Genomic DNA, 19,272 nt, shown 5'->3' with positions numbered 1-19,272 from the left:
GTCATCTAAGACCATGCTGAATATCAGGTATTTACATCACAATTCAGAGCAGTAACAAAATTACAGTGAGAAAATAGTAATGAAAATAATTTTATGGTTGGGGGTCATCGTAACATGAGGAAGTGTATTAAAGGGTCACAGCATTGGGAAGGTTGAGAACCAGTGCAAAAAGCAGGAAAAATCAATAATATTGGACTGTATTATAGAAACCCCACAAAAATGTAGCCAACAAAATCTGTGTAGAGAGAAATACTGTTGTAAAGATTCTTTATACTTTTTAACCAAGATAATAGAGACAGAAGAGAAATTCTCCAGGTCAAAACAGACTTGAGCTATTTCAAACCACTCACAATCTGGGGCATGGATTGGATTCTCAGTCTAAAAAATTCTTTAAAAATAAATTATATTTCAACCATTTTTATATATGACAGTGTCTGAATGTATGGGTGATTAAGAAGTTGGTATGTTCTATGTGCCATGAGTTTGGGTTATACTTAAGGAAGTCTTTATCTTTTAGAATAGCATTCTAGCATACATATGGTTAAGATTATGCAGTATATGGGTTATTTTTTTGGTAGTATGGAAGTGTAAATGTGGGCTAGGAGCTGAGTCAATACTTAATTTTTGAAAGAAATTTATGAGTTTACTATACATATTTTGTTTTTTTCGAGACAAGGTTTCTCCTTGTAGCCCTGACTGTCCTGGAACTCACTCTGTAGACCAGGCTGGCCTCAAACTCAGAAATCCCTGTCTCTGCCTCCCAAGTGCTGGGATTAAAGGTGTGCGCCACCACTACCCAGTTTATACTCTTAAGCTTAAATATGTGTTTAAATTAGTCACAATAAACTGGGTACCTGTCTGTGAGTAAAATACTCATACCATTGTATGTATTCCTGGTACTGTAAAAGAAATTCTGCTTCTGAAAGGTTTGGGCTGGCCCTTAGCACCAAAATCATTCACTGTGCTCTTTCCATACTTTGGTGGCATACTCATTTAAATGGGTTACTATGACTGCTCTGCATGTTATACATTCCATAAATTTTATTGGTATGGAGCTTATCTGTTTATATCTTCCATTCCCCCATCAGTCCTGCTGCAAAGCTTATGAATATATGGGATACATCATGGAGAAAGAGCAAGCGTATACAGATGCGGCCTTCAACTATGAGATGGCGTGGAAACATAGCAACCAGACAAATCCTGCAGTGGGTGAGTTCAGGAAACTGGACCCAGTGTCTTCACAAGAAATGGTCTATCATTGTAAATTTCTTTGAAATACACTTTTAGAACAATACATACTACAACCCAACTTCTATTGTCAATGCTTTATAACATATTGTCATGCTATGAGGATAGTGAGTTATTATCTGATTACTAGGTTCATCCTACGTTTTTTCTTCACCCTTCACCCTTCTATTTGGAAAATGGTAATTTTGTGCCCCAAAGGTATCCCATTGTCGAATATATTATGCATAGGTTACATTACATTATCACCTAAGGTTCTTTTACTGTGGATCTTTTAACACATTCGAGTACAGTTTGGGGGTGTTACCTTTCTCTTGAGCCTTAGAAACATGATGAGTTGTGTGTGTAGACTCTTTTTTTGGAGAATGTTAGTCTGTAGTGTCTAAGCTGTTGAGTGGCATCAGTTCTGGGCTCAGTGACTAACCTCAGCCTCCTGCAGATGGGGCTCCTCCCATTGAGCTGAGTCTGACTCACTGAAGAGGGCAGGATGAGTTCTGGGACTCCCTTCCCTCTCACAGAGGATGGCCCTTCAGTGAGAACTTCTTCCTGAGGTGACACTCAAGTACTTCCTGTGCTGCTTCCTCAGAGAGCTGCCATCTTTCCCTGCTTGACACTGTCCCTTGACACCACTAACCTTGGCTCACCAACTCTCCCTTTAAACATTGGTGCAACTTTTTACAATTGAGATAGAGATGCAGAGTTTCTGTGGCTACAAAGCATGAGAAATTACTTTGCTTGCTCTGTTCTTTCTGAACTGTTTTTCTGTATGTGAATGTGTTTGTAAGGATGGTTTGACTCACTGTGAGTATAAAGGGCTTGGTGGTTTTATTAGGTGATTTCAAGCTGCTAACCTTAACCTAAGGTGGCAGCAATCTTTACCGGCTGCGTCATGGTGGCTACAGTCATGGTCCTCCTCACACTCAATGCCATCTGTCCTGCTGGCCCCTCACTTGTGTTTCTTTAGCATCTGTTAAACTGCTATATTGGGCAAAGTACAGGAACTAATGATTGTTTATAAATTGTCATTTATATATTCATATTCTATAACATATAACATAGAGTCACCTCATAAAATGGAAATGTATTAAATACCCAGAAAATAGAAATAATTTTGGTAATTTATTCCTCCAGAGTAATATGTTTCAAAGTTATTTATATACTCTGTTCCTTAGAAAGCTTCAGAAAACACAGAGACTCCAACTCACCAGCTTTTCCCTTATATTATTATAGTTTAATAAGTGATCTTGGCAGCTCTCCCGGAGTTCCTTTCCTAGGTGTTCCTCTGACATTTTCAATTATTTAGTTCGCCCCTGAAAATTGTCACTATATCCACTACTCCAGTCTGGCTGGCCAAATTAACATTATACTTTCACTTGTCCAGAAACCCTCAAAATCCACACACTGTTTCCATAGAATTCCGCATTGGTACTGTCACTGCAAATGACCCCAAATAGCTATGCTAGTAATATATATATAATATATTATACACATATATATTATATGTGCTATAATATATATACACATACACACAGATATAGCTATATTTCTTGTATAAATATGCACAAGAACACATTTCAAGTGGAAAAACAACATTTTAAAATAGGAGACCACTAGGAAGCAAGAGCCTGTAAGGAGAGGGCCTCCTCGCGCCTACACTCAGATTACATGGCAGTCACTAGACATCTAGATTCACTTCTGCTTGCCTGGTGATGAGATTTGACGTCTTCAGTAAGCTAAAGAGCCCACACTTGTGGAGGAGCAGTGCTCCCACACTTGTGGAGGAGCAGTGCTCCCACCCAGGAGCTACTCGCTGTGGTCCTTTCCATCTCCATTCCTTTCTGTTTGCTCATCTTAATTTCACTTTGCTTTCTCCTGATATGTCTCTTTTCTCTGTATTACTTTGGCCCACAGTCTCCCTTAGGACTTCGCTAATGAGTCAACAAAGAGGAAGGAAAAAATACAGACCACTGTATCAGATTTGTTTTTTTTTTTTTTTTTTTTTTTTTTTGTCTTAACAGGATACAAATTGGCATTCAATTACTTAAAAGCAAAACGCTATGTGGATGCAATTGACGTATGTCACCAGGTAAATGCTTAAGTTGCAATTTCTTTAAAAAGTACAGGATGGAAAGATGGCGCAGCTCTTAAAGGCGAAGGCCTATAACCAACAGAATGGGTGCACGATTTCCTTTTACTCTCAAATGTCACTGAAAAGTAAGAAATAGAGGATGTGGTCATTTAGCTAAACAGTTTGCTAAATAAATTATGGAGAAATTATTACTGTTCAGTTAAAATTTAAGAATATGTCTATTTAAAGCAAGGATATGTTCATAACTAGGGTCCAAATAGTAAAGTATTTGTGTCACTTTAAAGACATAGGCTGATAGGAAAAACTTGTTAAACAAAACCCACTTTGGAAGGTATTTGAAGGCCTGGAGAGATGGCTCAGCAGTCAGGAAGGAGCCTCTGCTGCTCCTGTAGAGGACCCAGGTTTGCTAACACCAGGGGGTACAGCTCTCAACTTCAGCTCCGGGGCCTCCATCCTGCTCTGGCCTCTGCAGGCTCCAGGGATACATTTGAAGATTTCCCAGGTCACTGTATTAAGTGGAACTTGCTGTGATTATTTCTCAATCTATTTGTGAAGAAATTTTTATTAATTATAGCTGAAAATGCCCCATAATTTAGAAAGTATTTGCATTTCGTCCCACTAAAACCCTACAATTAAAATAATATCTTTTAAATCCTGCTGTGTCCCAGTGGTAGTCCGTGTGGGGAGGGCCTTACCATTTTTCTCAGCTCTTACTTCAGATAGTTATGTCCCAATATTATTGTGGTAAATAGCTGGCTAGGGGATTGCTGTTGACTGCTTACTTCTGTGAGGCACTTTCTCACCAAGGTGGGGATGAACACTAACCCAAGGCTATGCGTTCCAATCACTTGTGGAGTTCTATCTTTTTAAATGAATAGCTTCTCCCTCGGACATAGTATTGCTAGAAATCAGAATGTTCCAAAGTCAGCCTAGGTATATCAGATGCATGCTCTCAGTTTAGTATTACTCTGCCAAAGGGCATTAGATATGACAAGCAGCTAAGTTACAGAAGTATTATAATTTGTCCTCTAGGTCATCTGTTAAGAAAACTTGCATGAGATGTTTCTGTATGTGGCTCCACATTCTGAGGCTCTTATCTGTTTATCTCAATGAGTCACCACTCATGTGGTGATTATCACCTTTGAAAAGTGTGACAGTATAGTGTTAATACAGTGAACTCTTGGCCATAATGCCAGTTAGAGTCAGAGTCATTGCTCCCTTGTTCTCAACAGTTCGTTACAAGTTAGTTTGGTTTTGTTTCCCCAGGTTCTTGAAGCACATCCAACTTACCCCAAAATCAGAAAGGATATACTTGATAAGGCACGGGCATCTTTAAGACCTTGAAAATGATTGTTTTTACTGAAGTGTTGGGCAAGAGATGGTAGGGTCCCTCAGCTTTCTCAGCCTTTGCAGTTGACACAGGCTCCAGCTGACTGTCACAGATGTGTGCCCTGCCTTCTCCAGCAGAGGCTGCTGCTGTCCGTGGACAACACTGCTCTGTGGTGTCCCTGGTGGAGTGGCTGGATGAGAGCTCATCTTTCTCCCTTCCATTTGGCACAAATGGTTGTTCTGTGATAAAAGCTAACTCATTTCTACAGAGGATATTTTTGTTAAAGTCTAGGTGATATATCTTTTCTGAAGAGTATTAGATTTTCCAACAATCCTATTTAAAGTGTATTGTTATCTGTTAATTTTTTATTATAGTTTGATATAATCTCATGTAATTTATAAAAAAGAATAATTATTTTAAATGTATATTTTAATAAAGATTTTTGTGAATATCTTGTTTATATTTTTTTAGAACTCAAAAGATACAGCACAGTCTGCAGTATTATGTAATAATACGGAAGGAAATGACATTTATTAGAAAAATCTTTCCTGGAAAAGTATAAAAATATATGTTTGCCTCTCTTTGTTATGTTCATGCTTCCTACTCTCAAAGCAAGTGTGATCTTAAGAAATGGTCACATTCTGAAACCTGTTTAAATTGGTAAACCCTCATAGCAATATTTAACCAGAAGCCACAGAGCGAGTTTAATGTGTCCCAGACCCTGGTCTCGTGAAGAAGGGTGAAAATTGCTTTCAGTCATCTGAGACTTAACAAAGCCTAGGATGGGGAGGTCAGGGGTGGGGAGGGTGGGGGGGCAGGTGCCCTGGCAAATAGCACTCTGATCGCTGGCTTCTGTTTTCTACACAAAATTATCCTAATCTTAACAACCTTGGTCCTTAGCATTCTTCTCCCAGATGTCTTACCTACATCTTAAGTTCTTTCAGAATACAATAATAGCCTTCAGTTTTACTTTTACTTACAATAAAATATTTTTAATAATTTGTTTTTCTTTAAAATAATTACTTTGGGGATCATATCGCTGTGATTTTAGTGTCCTTTTATTTCCAATTATGTGCTATAAAATTCTAATCATTCATCACCAAAATTGCACTTATAGCGTTTCATAAAACTCAGATAATGACATTGAGGAACTATTTAGTAGCTAGTAAAAAACACTTTTACATATCTTACAACATTTGTTCATCACAAGCCTAGGAAAAGGTATTATTCCTATTTGAAAGATTCCAAACCATCCAGTGCCTAAGTGAAGAGCTATAGGCAATTAACAACTGCTGAGAGAGACTTCCTTATCCTTCCCACCGTGGCTAGACTCCTAATTAGCTGTTCTCCACCCGCCCGGACTTCCAGAGCCTGCCTCTTCCTTCCATAACAAAGAATGAACACGTGCGCGTGCTGATTTGAATAAGAAATGCCCCATTACAGGCTGTGTATTTCAACACTTTGTCCCCAGTTGGTCCCCAGTGCTGTTTGGGAACATTATGAAGCTGTTAGGAGGTGTGTCCTGGCTGAAGGGGGCACGTCACTGAGGGTGGGGGTTCAGGCTTACCGTACCCCACCCAGGTGACTTACTCCTTTTATTGAGGAATTTTGTTATCAGTGTAGAGAAGCCATTTTCACTCCCATACTCAGTTACAACACTGACTGCCCCAGAATTTGATTCTTGACTGAGAGTTGATTTCTGTGATATATACCTCAATCAGAAATATATGAAGTCTGGAGCCCAGACTAGGTAGTTGTAACCCCAGACTGCAGCTTCAACAACTGCCTTGCCCTGACTGGAAGCTTATGCCTCAGGATGGAGGTGAGTCAGAGAACCTGGATCCCTGGGGCAGGGGGGGAAGAGGGGGGAGTGGTTGGAAGTTTAATCTGCTTTGACTTTAACAAATCTAGTGTGGTAAGTGGGGGGAACCCTGGAGAAAATAACTGTCTTTGGTCAACCCAGCGCAAACGAGAAAAGGGCTTCCTGTAGGATTGCTAGAGGCAGAGAAGTTGACCTTTGGAACAGGGCTCAAGGAGATAGGAATCCTCGGAGGGATTCAGGATCTGAGGGGAGTCAACACTGTAGGACTGGAGAAGAGAGTAATTTCAAACAGGGCCATGTGGCTGTCTTGGTGCTGACTGAGATTGTTGAATTTCACACCCGGACCAAGAACCTGAGGTACTTAAGAGCTCGCACTGCTCTTCTGAAAGTCCTGAGTTCAAATCCCAGCAACCACATAGTGGCTCGTACTTGCACATAATAAACAAATCTTAAAAAAAAAAAAAAAAACAGCTGGGTGGTAGTGGCGCACACCTTCAATCCCAGCACTTGGGAGGCAGAGGCAGGTGGATTTCTGAGTTCGAGGCCAGCCTGGTCTACAGAGTGAGTTCCAGGACAGCCAAGGGCTACACAGAGAAACCAAAACAAAAAACAAAAAACAAAAAAAAAAAAAAAAACAAAAAACAAAAAACAAAACAAAAAAAAAACCCCAAAGTGGCCTTGGCCTCCAGGTTCTCCCAGCATCTCTCAGTCCTACCTGCTATGGCTGGCATATCCAGCCTTCTACCATGAACTTTCTAGCCCAGGGGGTGGACTTTCCCACCCCCCAGAAGCTCCTCCCTATATGGTCCAGACATTATAGTCCCCTCTCCTTGCTCTGTCTCTGCAGTTCCTCCCTCCCTGAATGTGCTCATTCTTTCTTCTCCCTTCCGTCTGTCTCCCTCCCCATGGCGACTTCTCTGGCTTCCTTGGATCCAGTGAACTCGCTGTAGAGCAGCCTCCCAATAAACCCGCCTTTATATACTTTAATCTGGCTTGAATTGACTCATCTCACTGGCAGAGAATAACTTATCAGAACTCTCTACAAAAGAGGCACGGGAAGGAAAATGCTGCGCTCATGCACTTCTGGTTGAGAAAATGCAGAACAAGTGAGAGTCTGTGCCCTGACCAGTTGTCTGGTTTAGACAAGCACCATTGTGACTGCTCTGGGATGGAGGTGAGGGGGCAGCATTGCTCTTCCCTGCCCCCTTCTGGTATTACTGAACCAAAACTACTGTCCACATTAAAAAAAAAAAAAAAAAGCCAACTACATTCACCTATCTAATGATGGATTGCTATGCAATTAACTATTTTCAAACTCAGTAAATGTTTTCCAAAGATACTTAATTGTCAGAATTTTGAAAGCTGGAAAAGAATAATTATTAAGGTTATATATCTATTTGCCAAAAAAAAAAAAAAACATAGCCCCATATATAACAGTCACCACGTACACACAAAATTGAATGTATATCACCCAATTGTTATCTGGATTATAATTTTTTTCTTTGCCACAGAGAAAGTTAACTATAATAAACTTTTTTTTTTACTAAGAATAGGACATTTAAAATTGAAAAGTTAATTAAAGTTTTAGAGGGCAACCTTTGCAAACTTCCTTTTCACTATTTAAAGCTCTTCTCCTGGAGAAGATGAGTGAGGGGGAGCTGACACTCAATTCTTAAGCATTTTTAATTGTTCCTACAAAATATATTCTAATCTCCTTTGATTGCCAGAGATCCAGAATGAGAAGAGAAAAGAGACTTCCAGAAAACGACAGTTGAAAATGACTGAGTAAGAGAACACAGAGACCATGGCACCCTAAGGGGCACAGAACACAGCTGTAGGAAGACAGGTCTATGAGCAAGCCAGTTGGCTGCACTTTGGGTTTTTTGGTAGTAATGGAGTTTGACGACCTTGCCACATTAAAGGAATTAGAATGGTGAAAGTAACCGATAATGTCGTTCAAGGTCACAACACCAGGTCTAATTAGAGTCTTACATGTCACTGGCTCCTTGGATGAGGAGGAGGAGGAGACCCCCCCCCCTCTTTTTCAGGTTTGGATAAGCCTTCCTTGTAGATTAGTGACATCCTGAAAATGGAAGGTGAGGAGACATAATAGGAATATATTTATTTATGAGGACAGAGGGAAGACAGGGTAGAAGCTTTTATTTGATTGCTTTTTAAGAGAGATGCATTTGGTATATTGAAATATTTATGGCGGGAAGTCAGAAAAATTAAAGGCACAAGAAATAACAGATGGGGACATATGAGGAGGAAAATTGGGGCCCTGGAACCTTAGAAGAATGAGTGAGGGGTGGGAGCACAATCCCTGTAAAGGAAATGGAGAACCAAAGCTTCAGAAGGAGCCGGCACATACAAAGGTGTGGAGAGGAGCCCTCATGCTAATGGGCTTCAGCTGTACAAAATAGCCTTTAACCAAGCACAGCCCCTTAGCCTATAGAAACATGGCGTCGTGGCCTCCGTTCAGCTCGGACTTGAGGAATTCTTCACTTATTTCCATGTTCCTGGTTGTGGTTGCTGGAAGTCGCCCTGCCCCCCCTGACTTGAGAGGGAAGGTGGGGCACTGAGACATGATAAATCACACATAAATAAATCTTAGGAGCAAAAATGTGCCACCTACCTCCTAATACTTTTCCTCGGAACCAGATGTTTTTTTAGAGAAACGCATCATGTTACAATCTGCCTTCCCAGGCTTGCTCATCGGAGCACCTGGCACAGTGCCTGTGAATGTAATCTGAGCCCATAAATGAGAAACGCTGAGTAACCAGAGGACTGCTGACTGCCTGCTCCCGAGGGGACAGCCTCAGGAGAGAAGGCAGTCTCTAAGTCAATCCATTTTCAGAGAGTGGTATTTTTATCTTCTTTCAAGCAAATTTTTTTTGGCAATCTTAAACTGTTTTTAAGAAAACAGGGATATTTTGAGAAAGTAATTACTACTTCCGTTTCTGCCCAAGGCAGCCTCGTTGTATTTTTAACGTGGGAAGTGATGTAAGGGCCTGAGAGAACACGCTTTGCAGCAGGACGCTGCTATGGCCTAACTGGTGGCATCGCACTCCTACTCAGCGCACACGGAAAGGCTCGCTAGGCTTATCTGCTTTCGAGAAAACTGGCGAGCCAAAATACTGAACTGCAGACGTGTTAACGCGGGATCATCGACATGGACGGATCCAGTATATGAAAGCTGGTAACCGTTTATTGAAAACTTCTGTTCACTTCCCACCAGGACCAAAATCACAAAGTACAGAAGATACTTTAACACAAAAACCGCACACACACACACACACACACACACGAGTTGAGTGTTGGATGTATCTAAATGTATATATGTATCTGTATGTGTGTTCAGGCACATAAAAGCTAGAGAAACATTGGTTTTCATGCCTAGGTATCATTCACATTGTTTGTTTGTTTGACGCAGAGTGTCTCGGTGGCCTGGAACTTGCTAATGTGCTAGGCTGGCTGTCCAGCCTCAGGAAGCCACCTGTCTCATCCTCCCCTGTACTGGGTTATGTGAGTGGTATGAGGCCTTGCTTGCTTTATTTGAATTCTGGGAGATCAAACTCAAGTCCTCACGCTTCACAAATAAGCACTCCTTGAGCCATCATTCCAGTCCCTCACAGGTTTCTTAAAAGGTTAACATTTGCATTCCAGTATAAATTTTTTTCCACAGATTTAAAAATTGGTTTTGGAAGTAAACATTTCAGTTAGAAATCAATTCAGAGTTACAGAGTTACGTGGATAAGACGTCAGAGGGCCCACGTACCAAAACAAATATTTACCCAGATACTTAGCAAAGTATCTCTAACATTTTATGCTTCTGCACAAATATAAATTTTATGTACATTTACACAATCATACATAAAAACAAACATGTGGCTTGGTTTTTCTGAGCATCCCGAGAATGGGTTAAGTAGCATGTAAGGTTCAATCGTCTATCATTAATTATTTCAGTGGTATTTCTTCCCCAAGAAGAGAGTCTCCTCCACAGTCAAACTGCTATTATCAAATGCAGAAAATTCAGAATGAATACAGTACCTTTTCACCTCTGACTGCTGATTGATCAAATGGTGTTCTTCCTCAGCTCCATCCCCTGGAGGCCGGCTCCACCCTCTGCTCAGACATCTCATGGACCTCTCATGTCTTTTTAGCCTTGTTTAAATTTCAAACTTTTTCTGTCTTTCATATCATGCGTATTGTAGGAAACAATAGTCCTCAGCACCCTGAACTTTTATATTGTAATGCTTCTTATTTGGGGTTTGTCTGATAATTCAACTTGAGATCCCAAGCATCCATGGCCAGAACTCAACATGACCAATGTGTCCACAGGGAATCACACCTGACAACACACATGTCCATCTGCCTTGCAGGTGAATTAGCTTCGATCATCCCAAGTCCTCCATGTATAGCTTTATTTCTCCTTGCAACCATTCATCAATAAACAGGCACTTTGAGATCATGTGGACATCCCGCACTCCTCCCAAACTCCTTGCTAGCCGTGTGATGAGTCTTGGCTGATCTTGTTTCCCTTGTTATGACCACAGATGTTACTATTCTAGGCATCATCCCTTTCTCCACTGGCACACAAAGGTCAGCTACCAGTAGTTTAAGAACACAGGTGTTTGAGGATGAGTGTGTAAGAATGTTATTCCTATTTTAAACTTATAATTTAACGTGTAGGCTCATGGGTTTCAAGATCCTTCAAATTTGTTAATGTCCTTAAAAATTCTGGTACATATGCTGGGCGGTGGTGGTGTATGCCTTTAATCCCAGCACTTGGGAGGCAGAAGCAGGCAGCTTTCTGAGTTCGAGGCCAGCCTGGTCTACAGAGTGAGTTCCAGGACAGAGAAAAACCCTGTCTCGAAAAAAAAAAACCAAAAAAATAAAAAAATTAAAATTCTGGCACATAACATTTTTTCAATTTTGCCCAGCTAGAGACCCTACAGCTGATTCCTGTGTCCTTGTGACACACTGTATCGTTCACTGTGTGTGTGTGTGTGTGTGTGTGTGTGTGAGAGAGAGAGAGAGAGAGAGAGAGAGAGAGAGAGAGAGAGAGAGAGCTGGGGGAGAAAGAATGTTCCCTTACTTTCCAGCATGAGGAGATTCAGTATCTAATTAACCTGCCCCTCCCCCCTCCCCTTGGAATCCAGCCATTTCCATGCTGTGGCATTTAAACAAAACTGAAAAAGACCTGATTCCTTTTACTGAGGTTGGTATTTGAAATTAAAAATCCAAGTCAGAAGAGACAAGCTCAGCAGGTTGAAAGCATTTTCTATCAAACCCAAGATGACCTGAGTGTGATCCTTAGAACCAACAGAACAGAAGGAGAGACATGATACCACAAGTCCTCTGTTTTCCACACACTCATAGAAAAATTCTTATACACACACACATATAACAAATAAATAAATGTAAAAATAATTGAAATTTGGATTTAAAAACTCCATTTTTTGATCCCAGAGTATAGTCTTGTGTCCTTTTTGCAGTTAGCAAAGGTGCACGTGCATGAATACACATATACATGGATCACACAGCTGTACTTTGCATGTATACATGCATATTTTAGGAAACACAAAAATCACATCAATTCCAACTCATTCAACAGAGCTCTTTCCTCCATAATTATTTGCGTGAGTCTTCACACTGAAATCCCAATTCCAACACATGTATTTCTCATTAGTCCAACTAAAGTTCAGAGTTGCCTCACCCAAATAACCATAACAAACAAACCCACTGAAGCCCCGTTTGTTACAGTCCTCCCTGCCTACCACACACACTCTACCAATTTTGATTTTCAGTACCGGTAAGTGCAATCTATTTTAAACTGTCCCTATAACCATATCCTAGTAGCACAAAGCATTTAAAAAGTTGCACTGAAAAATTTCTTGCTGACAAGAGTATATTCTGTGCTCCACAGAGCAGCTTTGCCGTCTCCCTGTGTTTCTCTCCTTGCAAAATGAACTCCATCTTTCCCCATGCCAACAGTGTCATACTAACTATGTAGTGACAGAAGGGTGAATAGGAGACCCTGGAGCTTTAAGCAAAGCACCATGGGGTGAAGAATAAGAGTTGAGCATTTTTATTAAAAAATGTGTAGAGAAATGGCGTTATTAAAAACTGACCCTAAGTATTTTCAGATTCTGCTGTGATGCGCTACATGGCAGCTATAAATATCTACAAAAGAACTCTGAGGGAAATGCTGTCTTCCTATATTATTAAAACTATGAATTTCTGACTCATAGCAGCCAACACTATTTTCCCTTCCACCTATCCTTTCAGACTGCTGCCTAGCTCATTGAGGGAATCTTGGTCTTGACTTGAAAAGGGTTTATTTCCCCTATTCTTTATTTTGTATTTACATTTTATATCTACTTTCTTGAGTCCTGCAGACTCATAAAATGATTTTGAATAGCATAGCGGCAGAGATGATGGGGAGGTCAGCTATGTTAATTTCAAAGTGCCCCAGACTTCGGTGTGAGGTTGCCTAGCAACCCATCTCTCAGGCCCTCTTTGTGGGTGAGAGAAGAGAAAGCAATTCTTCTGTATACTCTCAAGCTGAGATGGCTCTATAAAGTAAAAAATCCTTTGCAGAGGGTCCAGCGTAACCCCTGTTTCTCTTCTCCTGCCCACTCTGTGCACTTCACACATGATGAGAAAAAGACCCCGTCCTTTGATGCTTGAGATCTAATACAGATTTAAAATAGACCTAGGTGCAATGTGGTTAAATGGCGCCAGTGACCTGTTTCCTTACATTAGATTGAGATGCATTAATTAAACTGCTCAGCTTCCCCTTTCTCCTATATGAAAGCATACTTTCCCCCTCAAGTTCTTAAAGCCAGTAATGTTAAATGAAACAGCAACTGCCTGCTGAGTATTGGTTACCATGGCGACCCGAGCCAGTAGTGGTGTTTTTCTCCTTAGGCACAGGATGGCTGAAATATGTTCAACCAGGGGACCCAAGCATCATGCTGACTAGAAATCAGCATCTGGGAGGAACCTGCTCTGTTCCCTCTTTTCCACACGAACCAAAAAATAAAATAAAAAATAAAATAATGAAGCCTTCTGCTATTTCCTCAACAACTGAGAACTGAACTTCAGTGGGTGGCAGAAACACCCTACCCTACAGAAGGCATATAGGAGACTGGGAAAGCTACAGACTAGTAAAACCCACATCAATGGCTGAGAGATAGATCTAGGCAAGATATGCTGGCTATCAAACAGCACTAAAAATACAAAATGAAAGGAGAGCAGCTGGAGATTCACATTGTAAAAATACTTATGTACAACTCCTAAAATCATTTATAATCTACTCTCTATCGTTATTTTCTAAGCAGACAGCACAAGAGAGGAGCACATTTTGTTTCAGATCAATATAGTTCAAATAGACAGTCTCTGATTTAGAACAGTGAGTGTGGGGCACACTGCTGGGTACTAGTCTGACCTGCCTCTCTAATCCTGGATGAGAACAGTGAGGCCACATAGCATCTTGGGGCTTTGGAACCAGACAACCTGGATTTTCATCTTTTAACAGTTCAACTTGGGGCAGATTTTCTAGACATTTGTAGTCTCTGTTTTCTGGTATTTAAAATGGTCCTTAAGAGTAGATTGTTGACATGCAAACAAGCCAAAAGATGTGAGACAGCTGATTCAACACTGACCTGCTGTTAGGAATTTGGCTTGGGGGGGGGGGGAAGTACTCACACAGTGGGTGGTAAACGTTCTGCGTTGTGTTTAATATGGGAGTAATAAAGCAATCCCAGCCCAAAGGACACACCCGCACACTAGCCTCATTGCAGATTTTCACACACAAGTTGGTTGCTATGTCACCCTCTGTGCATTCTGACACTGCACCCCTTGAGGGTCCGCCTCCAGGACCATATCAAACAAAAAGCTTCTTGCTTACATTTTACAGCTCAATCTTGTGTTCCTAGCACAGCTGCCAGCACGCAGTACTCAATAACTTGCCTTTACCAATGTAGTGAAAGGAATGGTTTTTGGAGACAGGGTTTCTCTGTGTAGCCCTGGCTGTCCTGGAACTCACTCTGTAGACCAGGCTAGCCTCGAACTCAGAAATTGCCCCTGCCTCTGCCTCCCATGAGCTGAGATTAAAGGTGTGCACCACCACCACCCAGCATGGTTCCAGGTTCACAGACAAAGTTTCCTGCTGTTATAGACTCAAAGCTCCCCCAGTCTAGATGTGGGCAGGGCGGAGCTTGTCTCCTGTTCCTTCGTTGTTGTATCCATTCACCTGTCTAGCCACTTACTGATTCAGGTGAAGAAGTCTTCCATGCTAAGCACTGTGCCAAGCAGAGGGACCTCACACATGACAGCGCCACCCTCTCCAGGACTCACAGTGATGGCGTTGCTTCCTTGGTGCAAAGCTAAGACCTCACCACATGTAGTCGGTGGGGTCTCGGTCCCTAGCAACATAGACAGGAGCAAGGGAAACAATTTACATAGGTCTACAATACTAGATAAGAAAGTTGCCAGGTCCCAAGGTATGCACTACAATCATTTCTGCCTGCTTTCTTAGTACCTGTCCCTCTAGGACTAAGTCTGATAGCTATACTCAGGCATAGCTGATTATCTATATTTTAAAACCTTATTTTAATTAGAAATAGATTCCGGGTGGTGGTGGTGGTGGTCCACGCCTTTAATCCCAGCACTTAGGAGGCAGAGACAGGCAGCTTTCTGAGTTTGAGGTCAGCCTGGTCTACAGAGTGAGTTCCAGGACAGCCAGGGCTACACAGAGAAACCCTGTCTCGAACAACCAAAAGAAAGAAAGAAAGAAAGAAAGAAATTGACAAAATATTTAACTTTCATTTAAATAACAATTTCAAATATGGTAAATTGTTTATTTTGTAATTTTTAAAAGTATATTTTAATTAGAAATATTGATGTTTTGCCTGCACATACGTGTGTGCTTATTGACCTCAGAGGATAGAAAAAGACTCTAGATCCCTTGGATCTGAAGTTAACAAATGTTTGTGAGCTGCCATGTGAGTGCTGGGCACTGAATGTGGTTACTTTAGAAGCACAGCCACTATTCTTAACCACTGAACTATCTTATCTCTCTGGCACTTTTTGAGTCAGTGTAACATTAAGCAGCCTAAGATGGCCACAAGTGTGTGATCTTCTTGCCCTAGACCTCCCAGGTGAACCAATGCACCTGTCTTAACTTTGTAACTACATTTATTTTCTTTCTACCAGATGTCTGCTCTCTACTACGTCTTCTGCTTTCCACTTTCCAAACCCAAGACAGTCATAAAGATCCATGGCCGGTTTTGGTACTGTGTTGATACAGAGCTAAGTGCTTTAATTTTCTATTGCTCTTGCTGTGTTTTGAGTTTTATATTTATACATTGTTTAATCAACATGTAAAAATGCACCTTAACTGTGATCTCTACTGTTTTGAAAGATGAGGAGAAGCTGGGAGAGGATCAGATAAGGCTGGCTCCCTTGAGCCCTAAGGAGTCCCTCTTATACCGTTCACCAAGTGTATATAATAACACTTCCATCTTCTTGGGCTCCTATGTCTGTCCTGGGGCATTGTGAGCTAGCATCAGTCAAACTCGGAAGCACCATTCAAGGAGATGGATGAGTATCGCTCCCTCAGGTCAGCACAAACAAGATGCTATCTGGTGAAGTGAACTTATCAGGAGAGGCAGGAGGCAAATGAAGATGCTGAGCCCTTAGGGGGTAAGATGATCCTCTGGAAGGATTCTAGGGCCCTGCCTGGTAATGGCTCCACTGTAGAACTGTGGCTTGCCCGTCGCATACTTAGGGTAAAACTATCACTGCAAGGTTATTCAAGGTCCTACCTATTTAACTATAAAATTATGACCACCCTTGGTTTTCCTCCCCCATCTCGTATACACAAAAGAACCCCTGATTTTATCGAAGGGAAGTCAACTCTTTTCTGTTTATGGTTAAGATATTTTGTCAATGCTCCAAATTTTCCTGTTGTAGCTCTTATCCGAGAAATTTATCATTTTCATAAAATGAATATAAATGTATTTCATAAAATATAAATAAAAATTTCTCCAACATGGATTCAGCTTTTGTATAATAAACCTTGCTGTCCTTTAGACCCAAATGTCTAACAGCATAAACCAAAGCCCGTCTTTTATTGCTCAGCTGCAAGAAAATCTGAAACTAGACCTTTTCCCAGTGCAACAAGGAACAAGAGAGACACAGAACTATTGGTTCCAGATGCAAATAATAGGAATGTTTATCTTCCACTACCACACACTGAATAGTTCTGGAGAAGCAGTAGTCTTCATCCTGGAAAAAAATATTGCAGAACCAGAAAAGTAGAAAAAATATGCTTGTAAAATATTATTTTAGAAAATCAGGACAGTATTATTGAAGACTCAGGCAAAATATTACTGAGAAATCAGAAAAGTAAATCAATGTCCTTGTAGAAAGGGTTCCTGGATGGTGCTTGCCTTTCACTGTCAATCATCCTTCTGCCTCCGTGTAGATGTCCCGCCTAGCCTAGACGTCCATCTGTTGGGAGAACATGGCCATCTGTACCAGTACTGATAATCAATCCGTGCACACAGCCAAGCTCTTTTTTAAAATGTCCAATATAGTGCAACTGGAGAGGCTTCGTTAAATTTGTCTCTGCTGCTTCTTGCATTAGGGCTCCCCTCAAATTAGGGATCAAGTCAGAGTGACAGGATGCAAGAAGTCCTGATTAAAAAAAAAACACTGCCCTTAGGGGGTCTGTGTCAGCTTCCCACTGCTGTTAGGATAAAAATCATTGCACAGCCACAGCAGTTGGCTCCCAACAACACAAATTTATTTCCCTCTGGTTCAGGTCAGAAGTCTAAAATGGGTCTTATATGGCTGAAATCAGGATAATGCCAAGCTGTCTTCTTCTGGAAGTTCTTTGAACAACTCCCCAGGTTCCAGAATCCTCCTGTATTTGAGGTGGGTTATTGATGGACATATCACTCCAAGTCATCTCTGCCATCACATCTTTCCCTAGTTAGGAGACCCCTGTGGCTCCAGTGGTTCCCTGTGGACAAAGCAGACTGCTCTCCCATTCCGTAATGCAGTCAGACCTTCAGTCTTCTCGCCCTGAGTGAGTCAGTGAACACACTCTCTGTACCAGAGACTAGGATGTGGGCATCTCTGGGAAAGAGAGCTATTCTGCTTCTCACATGGTTGGAAGTATCTCAGGCCTACAGCCCGAAAATGACAGGACCTCACTAGCTGTGAATCTGGATGGTGTGTGAGGATTGCAGGTTCCTTACTTTTGAGTTCTTAGACCATGCCCATTCTAAGACCATGCCAAATCTCAGACCATGCCAATTCTCAGACCATGCCCATTCTGACTTTAAGTCAGCCAAACCTGGGTTCTCAGCACGTATGAACTGTGAGAACTTGGGCCCTCTGAGCGTCCATATTCATTTCTCTTGTCTGGCACCACTAGGCAGATATTAGTCTTCACCTGAAGAAGTAATTTTCAGAATAATGCTAATGAGAGAAAGATTGGTGAGAAGCAGGGTTAGACTGTGACTCAGATCTCTGCTGATCCCCAGGGGGCACCCTGCTACTGGGGTGGCCTTTCAGGGCTGGCTTTTTTAAGTCAAAGGAGACAGGCCTTTGTCCCTGAGTACCCAGTAGAGCTAAGTTAAAGTGAATGAGTGATGCACTTGCCTGAAGGCTGTTTAGGCCCACCCAAATATTCTGCACCAAAATAATGGTTGGATTAATATATTATTGTAGAAAAATATAAAATAGTGAAAATGACAATGTACAAGATAATAAAATCTGTAAATAAACACAGGATCGGGTTAGGTGGAGACACATTCAAGACTGGCAGAAAAAGCAAAACTGTGGGCTGAAGCCTCCTTCCTAGAAGGATACACTTATGTCATCTAGCCATGTACTTTCTGAGGAAGATGAAGCACTTGCAGACTCCTGCAGCACACAGGCTAATTGTTTCAGGTGCTACTGGGGATGCATTCTCAGCCCAGCAGGGACCTGACCTCTCCTTCCCTTTTCCTGACAGCCTGAGCAGATGAATGGTCCAGGTCACTGACTCAGACCTGGAGCCACCATTAATATCGCTGATGAATCCCTGCTTTGATCTACGGCTCACCGGCTTTGGCTAGAGTTTCTAAGCAAATAGAGAAGCATCATTCTTTCCCCTGGCTTTTTAATTCCCAAACTGCCATCTGATGGTGGTGATCACAACCAAGTTGCTAGAAAGATGTGAATCCTTTATTGCTATAAACATGAAAGTCAGTCAAATACGAGCATTCCTGGATGTTAGTGCATTTCCCGTTTCTCAGTACATTTAGCATGCATATGTGCGCGCGCACACACACACCCACACCATATTCTAGAACATCAGAATGAAAAAAAACAAAACAAAACTGAAAAGTCTCTTCATTCAAAGATGAGAAAGGGGGAGTCCTTTCTTGTATTTGGGAATATGGGATTTTCAGAAGTGGGAGAGGCTTGCTATGCAGGTCATTGGGGCGCACACCTCAGAATCTCAGGAGAAAGCCTCTCACCTAAGGCAAGATGGATGGCCGGCGGCTGGAGGTGGGGGTGGGGGTGGGTTGAACCCTTCACTTCATCTCTCAGAAAGGTTTTTTGCTTACTGCCGCAGACCACTGTGACTGTTACCAAGATAGGGTTGCATCAGATAAGCCGAGACGTAAAAGGGAGGGAACGCGCAATGAGCAGAAGCAGATGCAATTAGTGCACAGGAAACTCAAGGGCCGAGTTGTTAGACCAGTCACTGAAATGCAGGCA

The 19,272-nt window shown here is 41.6% G+C and overlaps 1 protein-coding gene across 3 annotated transcripts in view; it reads left to right on the top strand.

Moving 5' to 3' along the window:
• Ttc21b (tetratricopeptide repeat domain 21B) overlaps window positions 1-5,113 on the top strand; it is a 71,905-nt gene extending 66,792 nt beyond the window's left edge. For all 3 annotated transcript variants that reach the window (XM_052182606.1, XM_052182605.1, XM_052182604.1), the window contains 3 exons: window positions 1,089-1,209; window positions 3,264-3,331; window positions 4,601-5,113. In XM_052182606.1, coding sequence (XP_052038566.1) covers window positions 1,089-1,209; window positions 3,264-3,331; window positions 4,601-4,678 — 267 coding nt within the window. In that variant the 3' untranslated portion in view covers window positions 4,679-5,113. The remainder of the gene's footprint in view (window positions 1-1,088; window positions 1,210-3,263; window positions 3,332-4,600) is intronic.
• The last annotated feature ends 14,159 nt before the right edge of the window (window positions 5,114-19,272 follow it).

This window comes from Apodemus sylvaticus, chromosome 5 (assembly GCF_947179515.1).
Source record: "Apodemus sylvaticus chromosome 5, mApoSyl1.1, whole genome shotgun sequence".
NCBI lineage: Eukaryota > Metazoa > Chordata > Mammalia > Rodentia > Muridae > Apodemus > Apodemus sylvaticus.
This window is presented reverse-complemented; position numbering and strand designations above follow the sequence as displayed.